Source organism: Sus scrofa, chromosome 1 (genome assembly GCF_054392235.1).
Source record: "Sus scrofa isolate SSC_HxYL_T2T_F1_AM1 chromosome 1, Sscrofa_HxYL_maternal_Yorkshire_Landrace_v2.0, whole genome shotgun sequence".
Taxonomy (NCBI): domain Eukaryota; kingdom Metazoa; phylum Chordata; class Mammalia; order Artiodactyla; family Suidae; genus Sus; species Sus scrofa.
This window is the reverse complement of record NC_139383.1, coordinates 247,702,224-247,722,174: the sequence shown is the minus strand read 5'-3', so window position 1 is coordinate 247,722,174 and position 19,951 is coordinate 247,702,224. Positions and strand designations below refer to the sequence as shown.

The 19,951-nt window shown below is 39.4% G+C and overlaps 1 protein-coding gene across 9 annotated transcripts in view; it reads right to left on the bottom strand.

The window, feature by feature from the left end:
* Nucleotides 1–19,951, bottom strand: part of RECK (reversion inducing cysteine rich protein with kazal motifs) — a 76,849-nt gene that overhangs the window by 18,324 nt on the left and 38,574 nt on the right. For all 9 annotated transcript variants that reach the window (XR_014823408.1, XR_014823420.1, XM_021065979.2 and 6 more), the window contains 6 exons: nt 19,000–19,197; nt 14,003–14,270; nt 10,540–10,719; nt 6,380–6,592; nt 4,803–4,939; nt 1,563–1,703 (listed from right to left, as the gene is read on the bottom strand). Coding sequence is in view for 7 of the 9 variants with exons in the window: in XM_021065979.2 (XP_020921638.1) it covers nt 1,563–1,703; nt 4,803–4,939; nt 6,380–6,592; nt 10,540–10,719; nt 14,003–14,270; nt 19,000–19,197 (1,137 nt within the window). In the remaining 2 variants the exon portion in view is untranslated. The remainder of the gene's footprint in view (nt 1–1,562; nt 1,704–4,802; nt 4,940–6,379; nt 6,593–10,539; nt 10,720–14,002; nt 14,271–18,999; nt 19,198–19,951) is intronic.

Here is a 19,951-nt window from a genome sequence, read left to right as displayed (position 1 = left end):
CCCCAAAGTTAGCTATAGTTCTATGCCAAAAATATTGTAAGATATGTAGTTTTTTATTTCTTTGGGTTTATCAAATATATTTTAAAATCATAGATTTTTAAAAATGGAGTATGGAAACTGACAGTAGTTTCAGAATAATCTTGATCATAAAATTTTACTGATAGAATACAAGCAATATCTTAAATTCAAAGAAAAGTTGCATACTTGAGATTGGACCCATTTCTTTACAATTTTAACAAGATGTATTATGATGTTATAGCTGATATACTGTAGTACAATACAAGTATTATAAGGGTACTTTGAGACATACTTATTTAATCTTTTGTTCTTTTTTACTTCACATGTGTTTAAAAATTTGATTCTAACATGAAAAACATTTTCAACTGGGAAATAGATAAAAAGAAGTAAAGTGTTGCCAAAACTACATTCTAAAGAGGCCCACAGGGAGATAAAGATCATAAAAATTCTGTGGGATCAAAATTTTTGAGCCTTGAAATCACATGCATTTCAGCACATTAAATTTATGAAGATAGTTACATATCCTATTGAGAATGCTATTTCTCCATGTATTAAAGGAAAGAAAAGAAAAAACATGAACAACATGCAGTACATTTTCTCAAACATTACAACATAGAAAACGAAGTATAAAAAGCTGGCCTAAGGTTATTTTTTCTTTTGTTGTTAAGAACCCTATAACTAAACCTATACAATGTTCTAAGTCAACTACACTACAGGTACAATTAAAAAAAAAAAAAGAGGAGTTCCTGTCAAGGCTCAGTGGTTAACGAACCTGACTAATATCCATGAGGACGTGGGTTCGATCCCTGGCCTTGCTCAGTGGGTTAAGGATCCACCGCTGCCGTGAGCCATGGTGTAGGTCGCAGACGTGGCTCGGATCCTGAGTTGCTGTGGCTGTGGTGTAGGCCTGTAGCTACGGCTCCAATTCAACCCCTAGTCTGGGAACCTCCATGTGCCACATGTGCGGCCCTAAAAAAGACAAAAAAACAGAGTTCCCGTCATGGCTCAGTGGTTAACGAATCCGACTAGGAACCATGAGGTTGCGGGTTCGATCCCTGGCCTTGCTCAGTGGGTGAAGGATCCGGCGTTGCCGTGAGCTGTGGTGTAGTTTGCAGACGTGGTTCGGATCCCGCGTTGCTGTGGCTCTGGTGTAGGCTGGCGGTTACAGCTCCGATTCGACCCCTAGCCTGGGAACCTCCTTATGCAGCGGGAGCCGCCCCCAAAATGGCAAAAAGACAAAAAAAAAAAAAAAAAAAAAAAAAGACAAAAAACCAAAAACAAACAAAAAAAGAACGCTATGACTCATTATGAGAGTCTGGTTTTGGCTCTCATGAGATTAGTTCACAATCGAAATGACTATTAAAAATTACATTTGTCTTTGTCTTTTTTTGCTTATGTAAATAACACCTGTTTATTGGTAAAACCTTGACCATTACAGAAAAACATAATTTAGAAAATAATCTCATTCCAAAAATAACTCTTATAAAGAGCGAGCAGTGGTACATACCCATGCCCACCCCACGCCCCACTTATCTACCTCTTACCTTGCACACAAGAGTAGGGAAGACAGGGATCTCCAGCTGGACACCCCTTCCGGTTGACCTCACAGAGTTCATGGGCGGGGCAAGGATTTGGGTTACAGGGATGAGTCACCTCTTCCACAATGTTACCTAAAGTGCTTGGCCCTGCAAAAACCAAAAACAGATCAGTTTAACCCACCCAAAAGAGTAACAAAGTTCTGTACATTGTCTGAATTAATGACATCTATAAAAAATGGTGAGGACTGATTCTAGGAAGCTTTTAAAATACTCAGATTCCCTAATCATTAGTACATTTAGCATACACATACATTTATTCATTTATTTACTTATTGGGTGCCTACAATATGCCTGGCAAGGTTCTTGGTACTGGAGATAGAGTAGTGAACAAAATAGACAAATCTCTGATACAGAGTTTACATTCTGGTCAGGAAGTAGACAATGAACAGACCTGGTGTGTGATTAAATTAAAAGACAGATAATGATTAAATAACAAGTAGAGTAAGGGGAAGGAAAGTAAAGGTATATATATATATATATATATATATATATATATTTTTTTTTTTTTTTTTTTTTTTTTTTTTTTTTTTTTTGGTCTTTTTGCCTTTTCTAGGGCTGCTCCCCTGGCACATAGAGGGTCCCAGGCTAGGGGTCTAATAGGAGCTGTAGCCGCCGGCCTACACCAGAGCCATAGCAACGCCGGATCCTTAACCAACTGAGCAAGGCCAGGGATAGAACCCACAACTTCATGGTTCCTAGTCAGATTCGTTAACCACTGAACCACGACGGGAACTCCAGTAAAGGTGAAATAAGGTGGTCAAACAGGTGCCTATGTATAAGAGGGATAATGTAGCATATTTTACCATAAGTAATAATAATTTACTATGGTAAGTTGGAACCTATACAATGATTATATTTATTAACTTGTTAAATAATGACCAAAGGAGTTCCCATTATGACTCAGCAGGTTAAGAACCCAACATAGTGTCTGTAAGGAAGCGGGTTTGATCTCTGGCCTCACTAAGGGGGGTTAAAAATCTTGCGTTGTTGCAAGCTGCAGCAACATAGGCCCAGATGCAGCCCAGATCCAGTGTTGCTGTGGCTGCGGAACAGGCCTGAAGCTGCAACTGTGATTGGACCTCTAGTCTAGGAACTTCCATATGCTGCATGTGCAGCCATAAAAAGACCAAGGAAGAATCTCACTTGAGATACAGCTATCCTTCAATATCTATGGGGGATTTGTTCCAGAACCCCATAGAAACCAAAATCTGAGGATGCGCAAATCCTTTATATAAAATGCACAGTATTTGCATATAACCTAAGAACCTTTTCCTATATACTTTGTCACCTCTAGATTATTTGTAATATGTAATACAATGTAAATACTATGTAAATAGTTGTAAATACAATGTAAATGCTATGTAAATAGTTGCCAGATGTACAGCAAAATTCAAGTTTTGCTTTTTGCAACTTTCTGTAATTTTTTCCTAAATATTTTTGATTCGCAAATACAGAACCTGTGGTTATGGAGGGCCACATATGTGGTCATACGATACTGAAAGAGAGTTTTTTTGGAGGCGCCGTACCTGCAGCACGTGGAAATTCCCAGGCCAGGTATTGAACCCATGTCACAGTTATGGCCTGCCCCACAGCTCTGGCAATGCCAGATTCTTAACCTGCTGCATCGTAAGGGAACTTCTGAACAGAATATTGAAATTTATTTATTTTTTGGCTACACCTGAGATATGTGTAGTCCCCAGGCCAGTGACCAAATCTGTGCCATAGGTGTGACCTGAGCCACAGCAGGGACAACTGTGTGGCTTAACCACTAGGCTACAAGAAAACTCTTGAGTATTGAAATTTAAACAAAAGTATTTCTTTAAGTTTCCTCCCACTGAAATAGTTTCCTTCTACACATGTGTCTGCCTGCTCTAGTAGAGTCCCAGATTGTGAATACATTCATTTCGCTTATTTGATTTTAGGCCAGACTCAGACTCTAAGGCTAAGAGAGGCTCTTGGAGTTTATCTCATCCATCTCAATCATTTTACAAACAGGGAAGCTGAGACTTGAAGTGATCTTCTTAAAGTCACAGAAGCCTATGCTTCTAGTCTAATGCTCTCTTTTTTGCTATACTGGTCACAAAGGCTAAGGGACATAGTTCATTGGTCTTGAGAAATATAGCAGATATTACTAACTGCAAATCTAGCATCCACTCTTTTCTTCTTACTTACTCTCATAACTCTAATTTTACCCAGGTTGGCAATGGGTCCAAAGGTAAAAAAATCCCAGTTTCCCTTATAACTAGGGGTGGTTTTCCCTTACAATAAGACAGGGTGGCTAGAATTACAGCAGTCATGTTGTGATGATAAAGTACATGTGGTAACCTTGTTGATGGAAGCCAAGCGCTAAGGATGGTGGAGAAAGAAAAAGAAGCCTGGATTCCTGATGATGGAATCGTTATAACATCCCTCTGGACTATTTACTTCTGGGCTTGCTTTTGCTTCTATGTGCTCTATTATTTGCAGTTGAATTTAATCCTATCTAACACAGGCAAACAAAGCAAGCAGGAGCTGAATTCACTGGCTTTCCAGCCAGCTCACAGCACTAGCGCCCCCTGGTGGCAACCAAAACACTTCTCCTACCCTAACTTACGCTGTGTGAGTCTTACTTGTTACTCCCTGGTTTCTACCATATGTAGTCACCTCTGGCCAGGAAGCTTAGCTCCAGAATCCCTCAAGGAGATAGCAACTTTTTCCTCTAGCTCTTGGCAGGAGTATTTGGCACAGAGAAAAGTTCTATTTTCATGTACTAACCTAGGCCGTCATTCCTCACTCCCTATGTGGTAGGCGAGTCAAGCCAACGCCTGGCTAAGGTCCACTGATATTCTGATGACAAAAAGCTGAAGACTCCCTAGGGGAGATTCCACTTAGTCAAATCACGGCAAGGAGACAGCAATGATGTAGAGCTGGTTATGTGAGTACGCTGGGCTTCTGACTGACCACTTGGAATTCCTGACTGACAATGGTTCACTACCTTTCTCAGACTGATGTGATAACTGCTTCTGTGTACATATTTTAAGATGACAATTCCTTCCTGGGCCAAAAAGTCCAAGAAAATAAGATAAGAGCCTGCAATTGAGATACTATCATTAAACCACATGTTCTCAACAGACAGATGTTCATCCAAAGCAAGGATGGCAGAGAGAGAAAGAAGCGTTTGAAATTAAAAAAAAAAAAAGCACTTACTGAGGTAGGTATCCAAAGGTATGCAATTCTCCAGGTCATCTGTAGGTGACAGGAGCTCACAAATACTTTCAGCTGTGTGGTCTTCAGGGAATTTGTTCTGGTCCCCACATTTCTTGAGAATCTCTACACAGTCTGATCTTGAAAAGGAAAATACACACAAATTGAGGGTTCGAAGAATCTCCTCATGTTGTCCAGTTAATATCAGTTCTGTTTCTGAAATTTTCCAGGAGGTGGGTCTTCATAGCTCAGCAATGTTTCACACTTTGTTAGGTGTGAGTATGCCAAAACAGAACAGGAGTGACAGCACACCTTAGGTTGAGGAGTAAGTAATGTATTACACTATCAAAGCATCCCTAACTTTCTCTGACCTGAAATCAAAGGCCTTGCTCAAATTTTACACTCATACTTACTGTTGTTATCATCAATGTGGCTTTTCACTGTCTTTGAAAGGAAATTAGTCTGATTTGCTCTTTGCAAAAATCATATATCCTTTCTCTCAGGACTTTATGCATGCTTGCTTCTTTCTTTCTTCTTCCCTCACTCCTTTCCTTTCTTTCTCTTTTAAAATATCTGTTTAGTTATCAACATTAAGATGTCCGGCCTATAACTGGAAAATCCACGACTTAAAAATTTTCTGTCTTCAACAGGGATTTGACCCCTATAAATTTCTGTGCTAAGAGTTTCTACTAATTTCCCACTTGCTTCTTTGTGCTTATCACCCAATCATCTCTCCCCGACTCAGGCCATCCCCAAGTCAGGTCAGAGGCTGGACTCTGTTCAAGGTTGAAATAATCTGCAACCAGTCATTAAGTGTCCAGCAGCACTGAATGAACCACATACCCACAACTAAGCAACTGAATGTTAATTTTGTTTTGGAAAAGGTTTTTGGAAAAAAAGATGCTTGAAGAGCAGCTGACATATTTTACTATGTAGTTCATGCTTTTGGATTTGCCCACCATAGCAGCTTTCATCTCTACTTTAACATAGATCTTAAGCAAACCAGTCACAAAATGTTTACTAGGAATAGGATTCAATGACTATATTTACTAACTCTGGTACTCATCAGACATTTCTGGAATACCTCTTACAGGTTAGGATTACGTTAATCCCTGAAGAGGAGAAAAAAAGGAAAGAGGTGATAAAAGAGGCACAGAGAATAAACTCCTCAAGGAGAGCAAAGTCTAACAGAATATAAGACAAGTACACAAATTGAAATATGCAAATAGAACTGTGCACTGAAGATACTCAGTTGTACTTGAACTAAGCTCCATAAGAAAATAAAGGTCTAGAGGAATTTGTGGTAAGAATAAACCACTATCAGCTGGAGAAATCCAGGATGATTCCATAGGAATGACTGGTATTTGAGAGGGGCTAAGAAGGATGGGCAATGGGCAAGTAGAGATTGGGGGGGGGAGAACATTTTAAGCAGAGGGGGAAAAAGCAGGAAAGCATTTGACATATAGAGGTGATGGGCAAAAGGAAGTGGTGGGAGAGAAAACTCTAAAGACAGGCTGTGGGTGGGGACCATGGAGGGTCTGAACCAAAACTAGAGAGTCATTATTACGAAAGGAACTTACTTGCAAATAATACTTCCCCGGGATTTACTATGACAAGGTTTGATCTGCAGTGAACAAGCTATTGCTTTCCACATTTCTGGCTGGCACTTTTTAATGTCAAGAACAGGTATGCTGATAAATGGCATCTTTATGCTTCCCTTCTCCCACAGCTTCATGTCATTCATGGCTCCTTGATCTGACTGAGCATTGCAACTCCTGAAAAGTTCTGTTGGCCTGAAGGAAAAAAAGGCCAGAAGGAATCAAGAGAATTATTTCCTAGAGAGGAGAAAACCCTGACATGCTAATGAATCAGCAAAATTATTTTTTTCAAAGAAGTGCATACAACTCATCAAAGAATGTCAGCTTTAAATGTAAGAAGATTCAAAGTAGACACTAGCATTAAGATTTTTTTTTTTTTGGAGTTCCCACTGTGGCTCTGCAGTAACAAACCCAACTAGTATTCATGAGGATGTGGGTTCGATCCCTGGCCTTGCTCAGTAGGTTAAGGAACCAGAGTTTCTGTGGCGTTGGCTGGCAGCTGCAGCTTCAATTTGATTCCTAGCCTGGGAACTTCCATGTGCCATGGGTGTGGCCCTAAGAAAGAAAAAAGATTTTTTTTTTTAATTTTAAATTTTTTTACAGGTGGCACCTGTGGCATATGGAAGTTCCCAGGCCAGGGGTCGAATTGGAGCTGCAGCTGCCGGCCAACGCCACAGCCACAGCAACTCGGGATCTAGCCATACCTGCAACCTACACCCCAGCTTGTGGCAACACCAGATCCTTAACCTACTGAGCCAGGCCAGGGGTTGAACTGCATCCTCACAGAGACATCATCAAGTCAACCTGCTGAGCCACCATGGGAACTCTACAATTTTTCTTTTTAATATGGATTTTTGTGAGCTAGTTAAAAACTTCAAAATACTGTGGACAGGACTGTTACCTCCACCAATGCTATTTCTTTGATTTCACAAAATACATGATGTGATTTGACAAACATGTACATTCACACAGGCATATCCAAATCAATTAAGGAACATTTCCATCATGTCAGAAAGTTCCTTTGTGTCCCTGTCCAGTCAATGCCTTCCCTGTTGACTGCATTCCAGAGGCCACCAACATTTGTGCTTTGATCACCGTAGATTAATTCTGCCTGTAAATACCTGTAAATTCTGTCTGTAAATTCCTTCATAAAAATGGAATCACACTGTATGTACTCTTTTGGGTCTGGTGTCTTTATTTTTCTTTATTTTTTCTTTTTGTCTTTTTAGGGCTGCACCTGCAGCACATGGAGGTTCCCAGGCTAGGAGTCCAAATGGAGCCACAGCTGCTGACTTATACCACAGCCACAGCAACACAGGATCCCAGCCAAGTCTGCGACCTATACCACAGCTCATAGCCACACCAGATCCCCGAACCACTAGGCGAGGCCAGGGATCGAATCCAGGAAACTCCAGGGTCTGTGTCTTTAGCTAAACAATCTTTTTGAGATTTACCCATGTTGCTGTGCATATAAATTATGATTTTTATTATTGAGTAGTATTCCATTAAGAAATGTACCACAATTTGTTTACTTCAGCAGTTCCCAAACTTTTTGATCTCAGAATCCACCTACACTCTTGAAATTACTGGGTTCTCAAAAAACTTCTTTTGGGAGTTCCCGTCATGGCTCAGTGGTTAGCAAACCCAACTAGTATCCATGAGGACTTGGGTTCGATCCCTGGCCTTGCTCAGTGGGTTAAGGATCTGGCATTGCCATGAGCTTGGATCTGGTGTAGGGCGCAGATGTGGCTTGGATCTGGCGTTGCTATGGCTGTGGATCAGCTGACAGCTGCAGCTCTGATTTGATCCCTAGCCTGGGAACCTCCATATGCTGCAAGTGCGGCCCTAAAAAAAAAAAAAAAAATAGACAAGCTTCTATTTATGTGGATTATATCCATCAGTGCTTATCACATTATAAATGAAAACTGAGCTAAGAGCTTTTTCAAGTACTTATTAATTCATTTAAAATGATAATAAATGTATTACATCTTACATGTTATTTTTATGAAAAGTATATTTTCCAAAACAAAAACCAATGAGAAGCATAGGTCTCTTTTAGGTTTTGAAAATCTCTTTAATGTCTGTCATATTTGAAAACAGCTGGATTTTAATATCTGTTTTTGTATGTTAATTTTGTATCCTGTGACTGTTAAATTCAACGATTTAAGGGGAGTTTGTATGCAGATTTGGGGGCCTCTCCTTCTGTGGTTCTTTCTTTTCTGGGATTTTCCACTTCCGGATCCAGTCACTCCGGCAGCTCCAAATCTGATCTCTTAACTTCTGAGCCCAAGACTGCTGCTTTTTGTTTGAATTCTACCCACGGTGCCAGGGGACTGAGGCCCATGAAGGGAAGACTGGATAAATGTGGTCCTCAGTGTGGTTTCTATCTTTCATGAGATGTAGCACCCCCTGTTTGCCACTCTCGAATGCCTTCGATTTTTTTTTTTTTTTCTTTTTAGGGCTGCACCCATAGCATATGGAGGTTCCCAGGCTAGGGGTCCAGTTGGAGCTACAGCTGCTGGCCACAACCACAGCCACAGCAATGCAAAATCTGAGCCATGTCTGTGACCTACACCACACCTCAGAGCAACGCTGGACCCTCAACCCACTGAGCGAGGCCAGGGATCAAACCTGCAACCTCATGGTTCCTAGTCGGATTCATTTCCACTATACCACAAAGGGAACTCCTCAAATGCCTTCAAAACAATTTTTTTTTTTAAATTTTGTGCAGAGGTCATAAATAGTAATTGACAGGGGTGTTAATCTGATACAAACTATTACCAGAAGCTAGAACTCAAATTTAACTTCAAACATTTCAAAGATTTCAAATTTGCTCAACCTATAAACCAGGGCCTCATTGGCTAACACTAGTTGTAAAGACAGCTCAATTTTCTTAGTCGAAATAATAACCTGAATACATTGCGTGAACATCCTCTGAATTTCCTTCTAGCTCAACTGAATGATTCTCTTTCTCTTCTTTTTTGCCCTTTTGATCTTGAGCTGAAGCTCATAAAACCAGCCACCCCCCTTTCCTTCAGGAACTCTCCCCCTTTGGCTCCTCTGATACAGCATCCTCTAGGCTTCTGGATGTACCTTTTCTGTTTTCTTCACTGCTTCTTCAGCCATTAATTCAGTTCTTGGCCCTTACTTTTCTTACAAGAATTGACATTTCAGGAAACACCTATTCAAATTGCTTCTGTAAAGACAGTTTTTATTTATTTATTTATTTATTCATTACAGCTGGTTTACAGTGTTCTGTAAAGTTTTTGTGTGAAACAGGGGACTCCAAGTGGGAACTTTAATCTGAAGGTCTTTCAAAGCAAACTGTCCACAACAGGGCATTCTGAATGAACTGTTTACAGTGTTTCATTCTGCAGTGAATTATTTGCGTGTGTGTTTTATTTTTTATTTTTGTCTTTTGTTTTTATTTTTGTGTTTTTAGGGCCACACCCCCAGCATATGGAGGTTCCCAGGCTAGGAGTTGAATCAGAGCTGTAGCTGCTGGCCTATATCACAGCCACAGCAACGCCCGATCCTTAACCCACTGAGCAAGGCCAGGGATCGAACCCACAACCTCATGGTTCCTAGTCGGATGTGTTTCCTCTGCACCACGACAGGAACTCCCATTCTGCAGTGAATTATTTCCATTGATGGAACAACAGAAGGAAGAGGGTAAGAATGACATACTGAAGGCAAAGGAGACTCTTTTTCTTTTCTTTTTTTAATGGCCACACCCATGGCATATGTAAATTCCTGGGCCAAGGATTGAATCCAAGCCACATCTGGAGCAACGCTGGATCCTTGAACCCACTGCAACCGGCCAGGGATCAAACCCGTAGCTCCGCAGCTATTGGAGCTGCTACAGTCAGATTCTTAACCCACTGTGCCACAACGAGAACTCCCAGAGGAGATTCTTTGAATTCCAAAAGTTTGAAGTATCTCTGGATTAGAAGGTACTTTGTTATAGTGCTTCCTTTCCCAGGTGTGATTTATCAGATGGAATATAGTACTTAAAGACAAAATGATAAAAGATATACTATTTCCTTTTAACGAAATCAGAGTAAAATGGTCTTTTCACTTATTTAAAAACAAGACAATTAAGATAAAATACTTTCATTCCTTGTACAGCAATTTGCACCTACCTGTTGTTAAAATTAGTGCAGTAAGTAAGGTTCCTACAACCCAACTGGCAAGGTTCTCGAACATCTGCTAAACAGGTCAACATGGACACTTCCACTGGATTATATTCGCAAAAGCGATCAAAGTCTTGCCAACTCTGTGTATTGCCCCAGCTCATGCTATAAAGTTTAGTGCACAGTTCCCTGAAACAAAAGCACAAGTGCAAAAACATATAGATAAGCCAAATGAATAAATATTTTACTTGCATAAACCTTGGACTCTATAAACTGTGCTTTAGAACATAAATGAGAAAAAAAGTACAAAACCCAAAACATTAAGCTCTTCTAGAATTTAGAGTCAGGAAAATAATCTTTTCCATGAAAAGCTTTCTTTTTATCATCCCTTTCCTTTTTGACATGGTTGCTAGAAAACTCGGCACTAAATTTAACATTCAATTATAGTATTTGTAGATCCTATTCTTGGAACAATTGTTTCCCTCTATATTTCTTTCTTTCTTTCTTTTTTTTTTTTTTTTTTTTTTTTTGTCTTTTTGCCATTTCTTGGGCTGCTCCCATGACATATGGAAGTTCCCAGGGGTTGAATCGGAGCTGTAGCCGGCGGCCTACCCCAGAGCCACAGCAACGTGGGATCCAAGCTGCGTCTGTGACCTACACCACAGCTCACGGCAATGCCGGATCCTTAACCCACTGAGAGAGGCCAGAGATTGAACACGCAACCTCATGGTTACTAGTTGGATTCGTTAACCACTGAGCCATGATGGGAACTCCTATTTCCGTCTATATTTCTGATCTCTCTTTTATCTTTACTTAAAGTAAGGTAAGGCATAAGGTTTTGCCTCCACAAAGATGTAGTTCACTATATTTGTGTTCCAATCACAGGAGGCAAAACTGTGACATGGTTCTCAAACTCCTTTCAATAAGCATTATAGACTTAGGGTTTACTAGTTTCTCCGTGAAAAAGTACCCCTAAGTCACTTCTAGTGCTTAAGATATATCACAATAGGCTATACGTAGAGACTTTATGAATTCCAAAGCTGCTATATACTACTGCATACAGCAATATTTACCATATAGACTATATATATATACTATTGTGGCATGTGTGTATTCTTATTTCAGTACTAGATGGCTACAAAAGAACTTAAGTGGATGTAATAACTAAAATAATACGATTTCCAAAGTACATCCATACATTATTAGTTTAATTTTCAAAATTTATAAGTGTAATACAAGTGTAAAAAACTATGTAATACAGAATTTTAATACTACTGAAATAAGCAAAGTCACAAGTAAAAATTCTCCACTCCCATCACATTTTGACTCTTATAACTACCCCTATGAGGAAGGGATCTTTACTTCTATAAGTTTGCTCATTCACTCTACCAATGTTTATTGTATTTTGCATGAGGCCCTGTTCAAGGCACTGGATACTCAGTGGTGAATAAAAGAGACAAAGTCCCTGCTCTCGGTGGGTCTTACACATAATGGGGATGAGGAAGCTGAGGTCAAGATTCATTAGGTACCTTGATCTGGAAATCAGTCCTTTCTCTAGTCCTAACTTTCTGTATGACCTTGGAAAGATTAACATCTCTGAGTTAGGTTTTTTAATGTAAACAAGCATTATACAAATTGACGTCAGTCATCTTGTAAGGTTTCATGAGGATGAAACAAGATGAAAGTGAAAGCATTCAGTAAACCATAAAATCTTAGATCAAGGTAAGACATGCAGGGAGCTTCTGCCTTGGCACAGTGGGCTAAGAATCTGACTGCAGTGACTTGGGTCACTGTGAAGTGTGGGTTCAATCCTGGCCCAGCATAGTGGGTTAAAGGATCCAGTGTTTCTGCAGCTGTGGCCATGAGTAGCAGTTGTGGCTTGGATTCAATCCCTGGCCCAGGAACTTCCATATGCTTTGGCCAGAGAACTTCCATGTGCCTTGCAGGAAGGCATAAAAAGAAAATAAAAAAATAAAATAATAAAATAGAGTATGATTTTTTTTTAAAGGGTAAGACATGCAGTGTTTCTTATGGAAGTTCTGGGACAACACAGCCATTCCAATCTCCAGTGACTACAGGGCATAAACTCTTCTGTGGCCATTCAAAAATTACTCAGCATCCCTTCCATATGAACATTTATTAATTCCTTATAATAGTCATATTTTTTCCTAAAGTCTGTCCAATCTAGAAACCACAGGAAAGATTATTTCACTCCTTGTTTTTTTTTTTGTTTGTTTTTTTGTCTTTTTGCCTTTTCTTGAGCTGCTCCCTCAGCATATGGAGGTTCCCAGGCTAGGGTCTAATCGGAGCTGTAGCCACTGGCCTATACCAGAGCCATAGCAACTTGGGATCCAAGCTGCGTCTGTGACCAACACCACAGTTCATGGCAATGCTGGATCCTTAACCCACTGAGCAAGGCCAGGGATCGAACCCACAACCTCATGGTTCCTAGTCATATTCGTTAACCACAGCGTCATGAAGAGAACTCCTATTTCACTCCTTGTATATCACGTTCATTTCACGATATCTAGTAATATGTGGTACCTTTTCAACCAAAATATATCTAATAAAGTAAACTTGTTTCACCTGTGTTCTACCATTACCTTATCTCCATTTATTCTTGTTTAGCTTGTTTCCTCCACCTTATATTTGTATTGTTAATTTTTTGTCCCTAAGTGTATCACCCAAATGAATGCCAATATACTGCTGTCTAATTTGGGGTACAAGTGTCAACCCAGGTTATTCACTAATGTATACAAAAGGTTGATTAAATTCAAAGTTTCATAATTTAACAAAAAGAACATCCTTTAGATGTCGGGTCAAAATATCTTCTAAATTATAAGCTTACTTAATGATAACTGAAGGATAGAATCCATACTGCATCATCTTCAAATACTTACTGCCCTGACAATGCTAATCCTCCACACCCCAAAATATAGTGTTTTTAGCTCAATGTACAAAAACAACGTTCCACATACACATGCTCTCTCTCTTCCTCCCCCCATACACACACACTCCGTGCCCCCCCTCACACCCACGATGCTCAATAAATACCTATTGGATGAAAGAATGAAAGATTTTATATTTCCTAAATTCTTTTTTTTTTTTTCTTTTTCTTTTTATGGCTGCACCTGCAGCATATGGAAGTTGCTGGGCCAGAGGTTGAATCGGAGCTGCAGCTGTGGCCTATGCCACAGGCACACCAACACCAGGTTCGAGCTGCATCTGTGACCTACGGCAGCTCACAACAACACTGGATCCTTAACCCACTAACCGAGGCCAGGGAGCAAACCTGCATCCTCACAGAGACAACAGCAGATCCTTAACCCACCAAGCCACAAAGGGAACTCCACATCTTCTAAGCTCTTAAGACTACACAGTACAAGGATATAACACACATTTGCCACACTTAAAATCATTAATTAAAACGCTATTTTCTACTGGTTTTAATAAAGGAGAATGAGGTACTGACCTACATGTTGAAGTGTTTGCTTTAGAACAACAGTGCAATTTAGCGCCATCAAGGCCTGTAGAAGGAGGAGGGTGCAGAGTGACTCCAGGGTGAACAGACTGTGAGCTTTCAAGGAAACACTGCCACAACGGATCCTGAGGCAAGGGCTGGGTCTTACAACCCTCGATGAGGCCATCAACAATCTCCATTTCTGTTTTCTTAGACATCAAAATTCTCTTGCAGGCATTTTGGCAAGCATGATCTTCGGCTCTGTCACAGCAATATAAACCTACATTTTCAGAATATAAGTGGCTTAATCAGCTGGGTTTAGGTCAGGCATTGCTCAGACAGAAGAACCTAGTGGTGTACGAGAACCCACTACCACTCTGAGTCATGGCAATAACTGCAGTATCCAGAGCCTACCAAATTCTCTCTCCATTACTTTGCAGTGCAGCAAATAAATGAAAAGCTAAAGGGGGACTAGGCATCCATTACCAGATTCACCACTGTCCACAGTCATCAGATCTCCAGCACCATTCCTATTCCTACATAAATGAAAGGTCCTCTTCCACCCAAGAAGGCCTTATATGCAAGGTAGTTTATGTTCCTGGAAAAGGTATTGCAGATCAAACTGGAATTATTTTATGCTAGAAACAACTACCTAAAAGGGAATATGTTCTTGACATAATGAGAAAGATGACTAATTTAACAGCAATAACCACAAATACTGTATTTCATCATATTCGGAGCTATAAAGCTTTTATAAATCTGTACAAATTAATTTGTAATTTAATAAAACAGCAAACTCTGACAAGATATCATTTGCTTCTGCATCTAAGTTTCTACAAAAAAAATCACAAAGCAAGCGAATAGAGTTCCCATCGTGGTGCAGTGGAAACAAATCTGATGAGGAACCATGAGGTTGTGGGTTCGATCCCTGGCCTTGCTCAGTGGGTTAAGAATCTGGTGTTGCTGTGGTGTAGGCCGGCAGCTATAGTTCCAATCAGACCCTTAGCCTGGGAACCTCCACATGCTGCTAATGTGGTCCTAAAAAGCAAAAAAAAAAAAAAAAAAAAAAAAAAAAAAAAGAAGAAGAAAGAAAGCAAGAGAACACTTTTGACCAGGCTACAGAATTCAGAAGGGCTTCTTTGAAGTAGTTTTCTTAGGAGTTTGAATTTTTAGGAAGCCTATTCAAGCATATCTGTCTGTAGTTTTCTTTTCCAGATTTCCTGTGTATTAGTATAGACATTTGAGATGGTTGTTTTTAACCCTCAAAACATTTTTCTGCCCTTTTTTTTTTTGAGTTGCTATCTACCAACTTAGCTTCAGCAGTACCTCTCTATAGCCACAGTGAAGACAGATGCCTTTAAAATTAATGAAGGTTGGAGTTCCCGTCGTGGCTCAGTGCTTAACAATTCCGACTAGGAACCATGAGGTTGAGGGTTCGATCCCTGGCCTTGCTCAGTGGGTTAAGGATCCAGCGTCGCCGTGAGCTGTGGTGTAGGTCGCAGATGCGGCTCGGATCCTGCGTTGCTGTGGCTCTGGCATAGGCCGGTGGCTACAGCTCCGATTCGACCCCTAGCCTGGGAACCTCCATATGCCGCGGGAGCGGCCCAAGAAATGGCAAAAAGACAAAAAAAAAAAAAAAAAAAAAATTAATGAAGGTTACTTATGGCAAATGCTTCACTCTCTGATTATCATCACATAACCCCCAAAATGTCATGAGCCTTAGAGTTATGCTTTAGATGGTGGGCAAACAAGGCACAGAGCACTGCTTTTGACTTTACAAAACAGTCTTTCGATATTCCACTGTAAATCAAAACACTGGCAATCTCGCTTAAGAGTCTTATAAGACTTTTTCCAGTGTGCTTAATTAGTCATTTCTTTGAAGTTTGATCACTCAAAGTTTAAATGAAGAAAATGGATTAGAGGCTGAGATTTTGAAGATTTCATGAGGAGCAAATTAATTGAGACCCTAATTTTTTAAAAGTATTATATTGATGTTTTCATTATAAAAGTAATAACTGTTCATTGGTAAAATTCAAACATTACAGAGATATAAAATGTGGAAGAAACAGGCAGATAACTAAAAAAGTACCTTACTACATACATTTAGTTCTGCAACTTGCTTTTTTTGCTTATCATATCTTGGACTTCTGTAAACATACATCTTTTTTCTGTATTGAAGTAAGGTTGATTTACAATATTGTGTTAGTTTCAGGTATATAGCAAAGTGATTCAGTTATATATATATATTTATATATAATATACATATGTATATATTCTTTTTTGATCCTTTTCCATTATAGGTTATTACAAGATATTGACTGCAGCACCCTGTCCTATACAATAAATCCTTATATCTATTTCATATATGGTAGAGTGCATCTGTTAATCCCATACTCCTAGTTCACCCCTCCCCTCACTTCCCCTTTGGTAAGAATAAGTTATCAAGTAGGTTACTCTAGGTCCATCCATGTTGCTGCAGATGACATTGTTTCATTCTTTTTTTATGGCTGAATAATATTTCATTATGCATGTACACATCTTCTTTATCCATTCATCCGCTGATGAGCACTTGGTTGCTTCCACGTCTTGGCTATTGTAAATAGTGTTGTTATGAACACTGAGGTACATCAAATTAGAGTTCTGTCTTTTCACGTATCTTTTCAAATTAGGTATTTTGTCTTTTTTGGACCCAGGAGAGGGACTGCTGGATCATATGATAATTCCACTAGTTTTTTTTTTTTTTTTTTTTTTAACATGTGGACATGTGGTTTTTGTTTTGTTTTGTTTTGTTTTGTCCTTCATCTTTTTAGGGCCACACCTGCGGCATATGGAGGTTCCCAAGCCAGGGGTCTAATCGGAGTCGTTGCTGCAGGCCTACGCCACAGCCACAGCAGTGCCAGATCCGAGCCACGTCTTCGATCTACACCACAGCTCACGGCAACACTGGATCCTTAACCTACTGAGTGAGGCCAGGGATTGAACCTACAACCTCATGGTTCCTAGTCGGATTTGTTTCCACTGCGCCAAGATGGGAACTCTGACATATGGCTTTTTTTTTTAAATTATTTTATTGAGGTATACTTGATTTACAATGTTGTTAATTTCCACCACGCAGCAAGTGATTCAGGTATACATATAAACATACATTTTCATATTCTTTTCCATTATGGTTTATCACAGGATATTGAATAGTTTCCTGTGCTATACAGTAGGACCTTGTTGTTTATTTTTATATAATAGTTTGCATCTGCTAATTCCAAACTTCCAATTCATCCCTCCCCATCCTTCCTTCTCCTTGGCCACCATAAGTCTGTTCTCTATGTCTGTGAGTCTGTTGCTATTTTCTAAATAAGCTCATGTGCATCATATTTTAGACTCCACACACAAGTAATATCATATAGTATTTGTCTTTCTCTTTCTGACTTACTTCACTTAGTATGGTAATCTCCAGGTTCAACCATGTTGCTGCAAATGGCATTATTTCATTCTTTCTTATGGCTGAGTAATAATCCATTATATATGTACCACATCTTTTTTATCCATTCATCTGTTGACAGACATTTAGATTGCTTCCATGTCTTGGCTATAGTAAATAGTGCTGCTATTATGAACACTGAGACATATCAAATCAGTTTTGTCCATATATATGCCCAGGAGTGGGAATCCTGGTCCAGATAGCAACTCTATTTTCAGTTTTTTGAGGAATTTCCATACTGTTTTTCATAGTGGTAACACTAATCCATATCCCCCCCAACAGTGTAGAAGGGTTCCCTTTTCTCCGCACTCCCTCCAGCCTTTGTTATTTGCAGACTTTTTGATGATGGCTATTCTGATTGGTGTGAGGTGGTAACTCACTGTAGTTTTGATTTGCATTTCTCTAATAATTACCGATGTTGAGCATCTTTTCATGTGCCTGTTGAGTGACTATATGTCTTCTCTGGAGAAATGTCTATTTAGGTCTTTCGTCCATTTTTCAATTGGGTTGTTTTTTTTTCTTGATATTGAGTTGTATGAGCTGTTTGTTTATTTTGGAAATTAAGCCCTTGTCGGTCCCATTGTTTGCCAATATTTTCTCCCAGTCTCTACGTTGTTTTTCATTCTATTTATAGTTTCCTTTGCTAGGCAAAAGCTTTTAAGTTTGATTAGGTCCCATCTGTTTATTTTTGCTTTTATTTCTTTTGCCTTGGGATAGCGATCTAAGAAAATACTGCTATGATTTATGTTAGAAAATATTTCACCTCTGTCCTCTTTTAGGTGTCATGTCTTTTTTCTTTTTTCTTTTTTTTAATGGCTGCACTCACCGTATATGGAAGTTCTTGGGCCAGGGACTGAATCCAAGACGCAGCTGTGACCTACACCAAAGCTGTGGCAATGCCAAATCCTTTAACCTGCTGCATGGGGCCAGAGGCTGAACCCGCTCCTCCACAGCGACCTAAGCTGTTGCAGTCAGATTCTTAACCCACTGCACCACAGCAGGAACTCCAACATACATCTTTCTTTATGTTGGTTATATAACATTGTTATTATACAGATATATAATTTATTTAATCAATTTAAAAATCAATAACCTATTGATAGATGTTTAGGTTACTTCCAATTTTTCTCTATTGCCAGCAATGCTGTAGTAAATATCTTTTATATAGGTAGATGTATTTTTGCAAATTTGTGAGTTTCCTTGAAGGACAAATTCTAAGAAATGGAATTGCTAGGTTAAAAGGTATGATTATTTGAAGTTCTCTTGGTCATAACCCAACTCCCTCCCTTCAAATATCCATACTAATGAATTCTCCCACTTCATAAAAGAATGCCTATTTCTTCATGCCCTTGATAACTCTTTTTTGGCATCTTTTACCTGTGACAATAATGTCCAACCTGCCAAATCTAAAGACCAAAGGAAGTTTGGTGTTTGCCAAATAACCCAGACTGTAGACACCATCAAGAATTTACTTCCTTTTACAAAATTATTTAACCAAGGATTGAAACGAGAGGAATATGTGCCTTTTACTTACTATCTGTTGGGTTCCTCATTGGATAAGATTGGGTATAATTGTTCACACAGTGTATTAATTGTGGACTAATAGAGGCACAGTAATTTTCCACTGCTTTGATCTGAGAAGGACCAGGAGAAGAGTCTGTTCGAAAAATGGCTTGACAGTATTCTCGGCAGTTTGTGTGATGGCCTGCATAACTGCAACACACTGAACCCACTAGGGGAAAAAAAAAAAAAAAAAGAGATGAAATGAAATCAGTTATATGCTAACATTAAATCACCATAATAATAATGGGACAATATATGTCTTTTTGAATTTGACAAATAAAACCATGCCATAGAAGACAAGCAGTTAAAAATCAGCACTACTCTAAGCATGGTCTTGGGGACATTCAGGTGCTCACCAATCTAAGTCATAATTTGTCAACTTATAGTCTAGTACAGTGCTTCTCAGGAGGAGCAGTACAGACCCCTGGGAGAATCTGGAGGTATGTGGAAGTATGCATTTTTTTAAATTAAGGAGAACCATTTAAGGTATCTGGGAAGAGCTAGATGAGTGGCTGGGGGTGAGATGCAAAATTTATAATGAAGAAGAGCAAGAGGCCCTCATAAGAGAGGCTAAGGGGGCTTTGGGAGGCTAAAGGCAACTAAAAGGTAGAGGTATAGCAGGAAAAGGTTAAGAAAAAGGCAGGTAGGGAAAATCTCTGATAAGTTTTAGGGATGGTTATGGAGGAACCAAAATCAAGTTTCTGGTGAATTCCATAAACCAGGGAATAAGTGGGGAATTCAGGTGGCTTCCAGAAATACGATGATGATAAAATCATAGACTAGTGAGCTAAACTGACAGCAAAACAAGCCTGTTTCCTGGAAGAAGAAACTGTTTCATACGTACTGTGCCACCTAAATTTTGGACTTGAAATTACTACCAAACATACTCTGTTCTTTGCAGGATTGTTCATTTTCAAAACAAG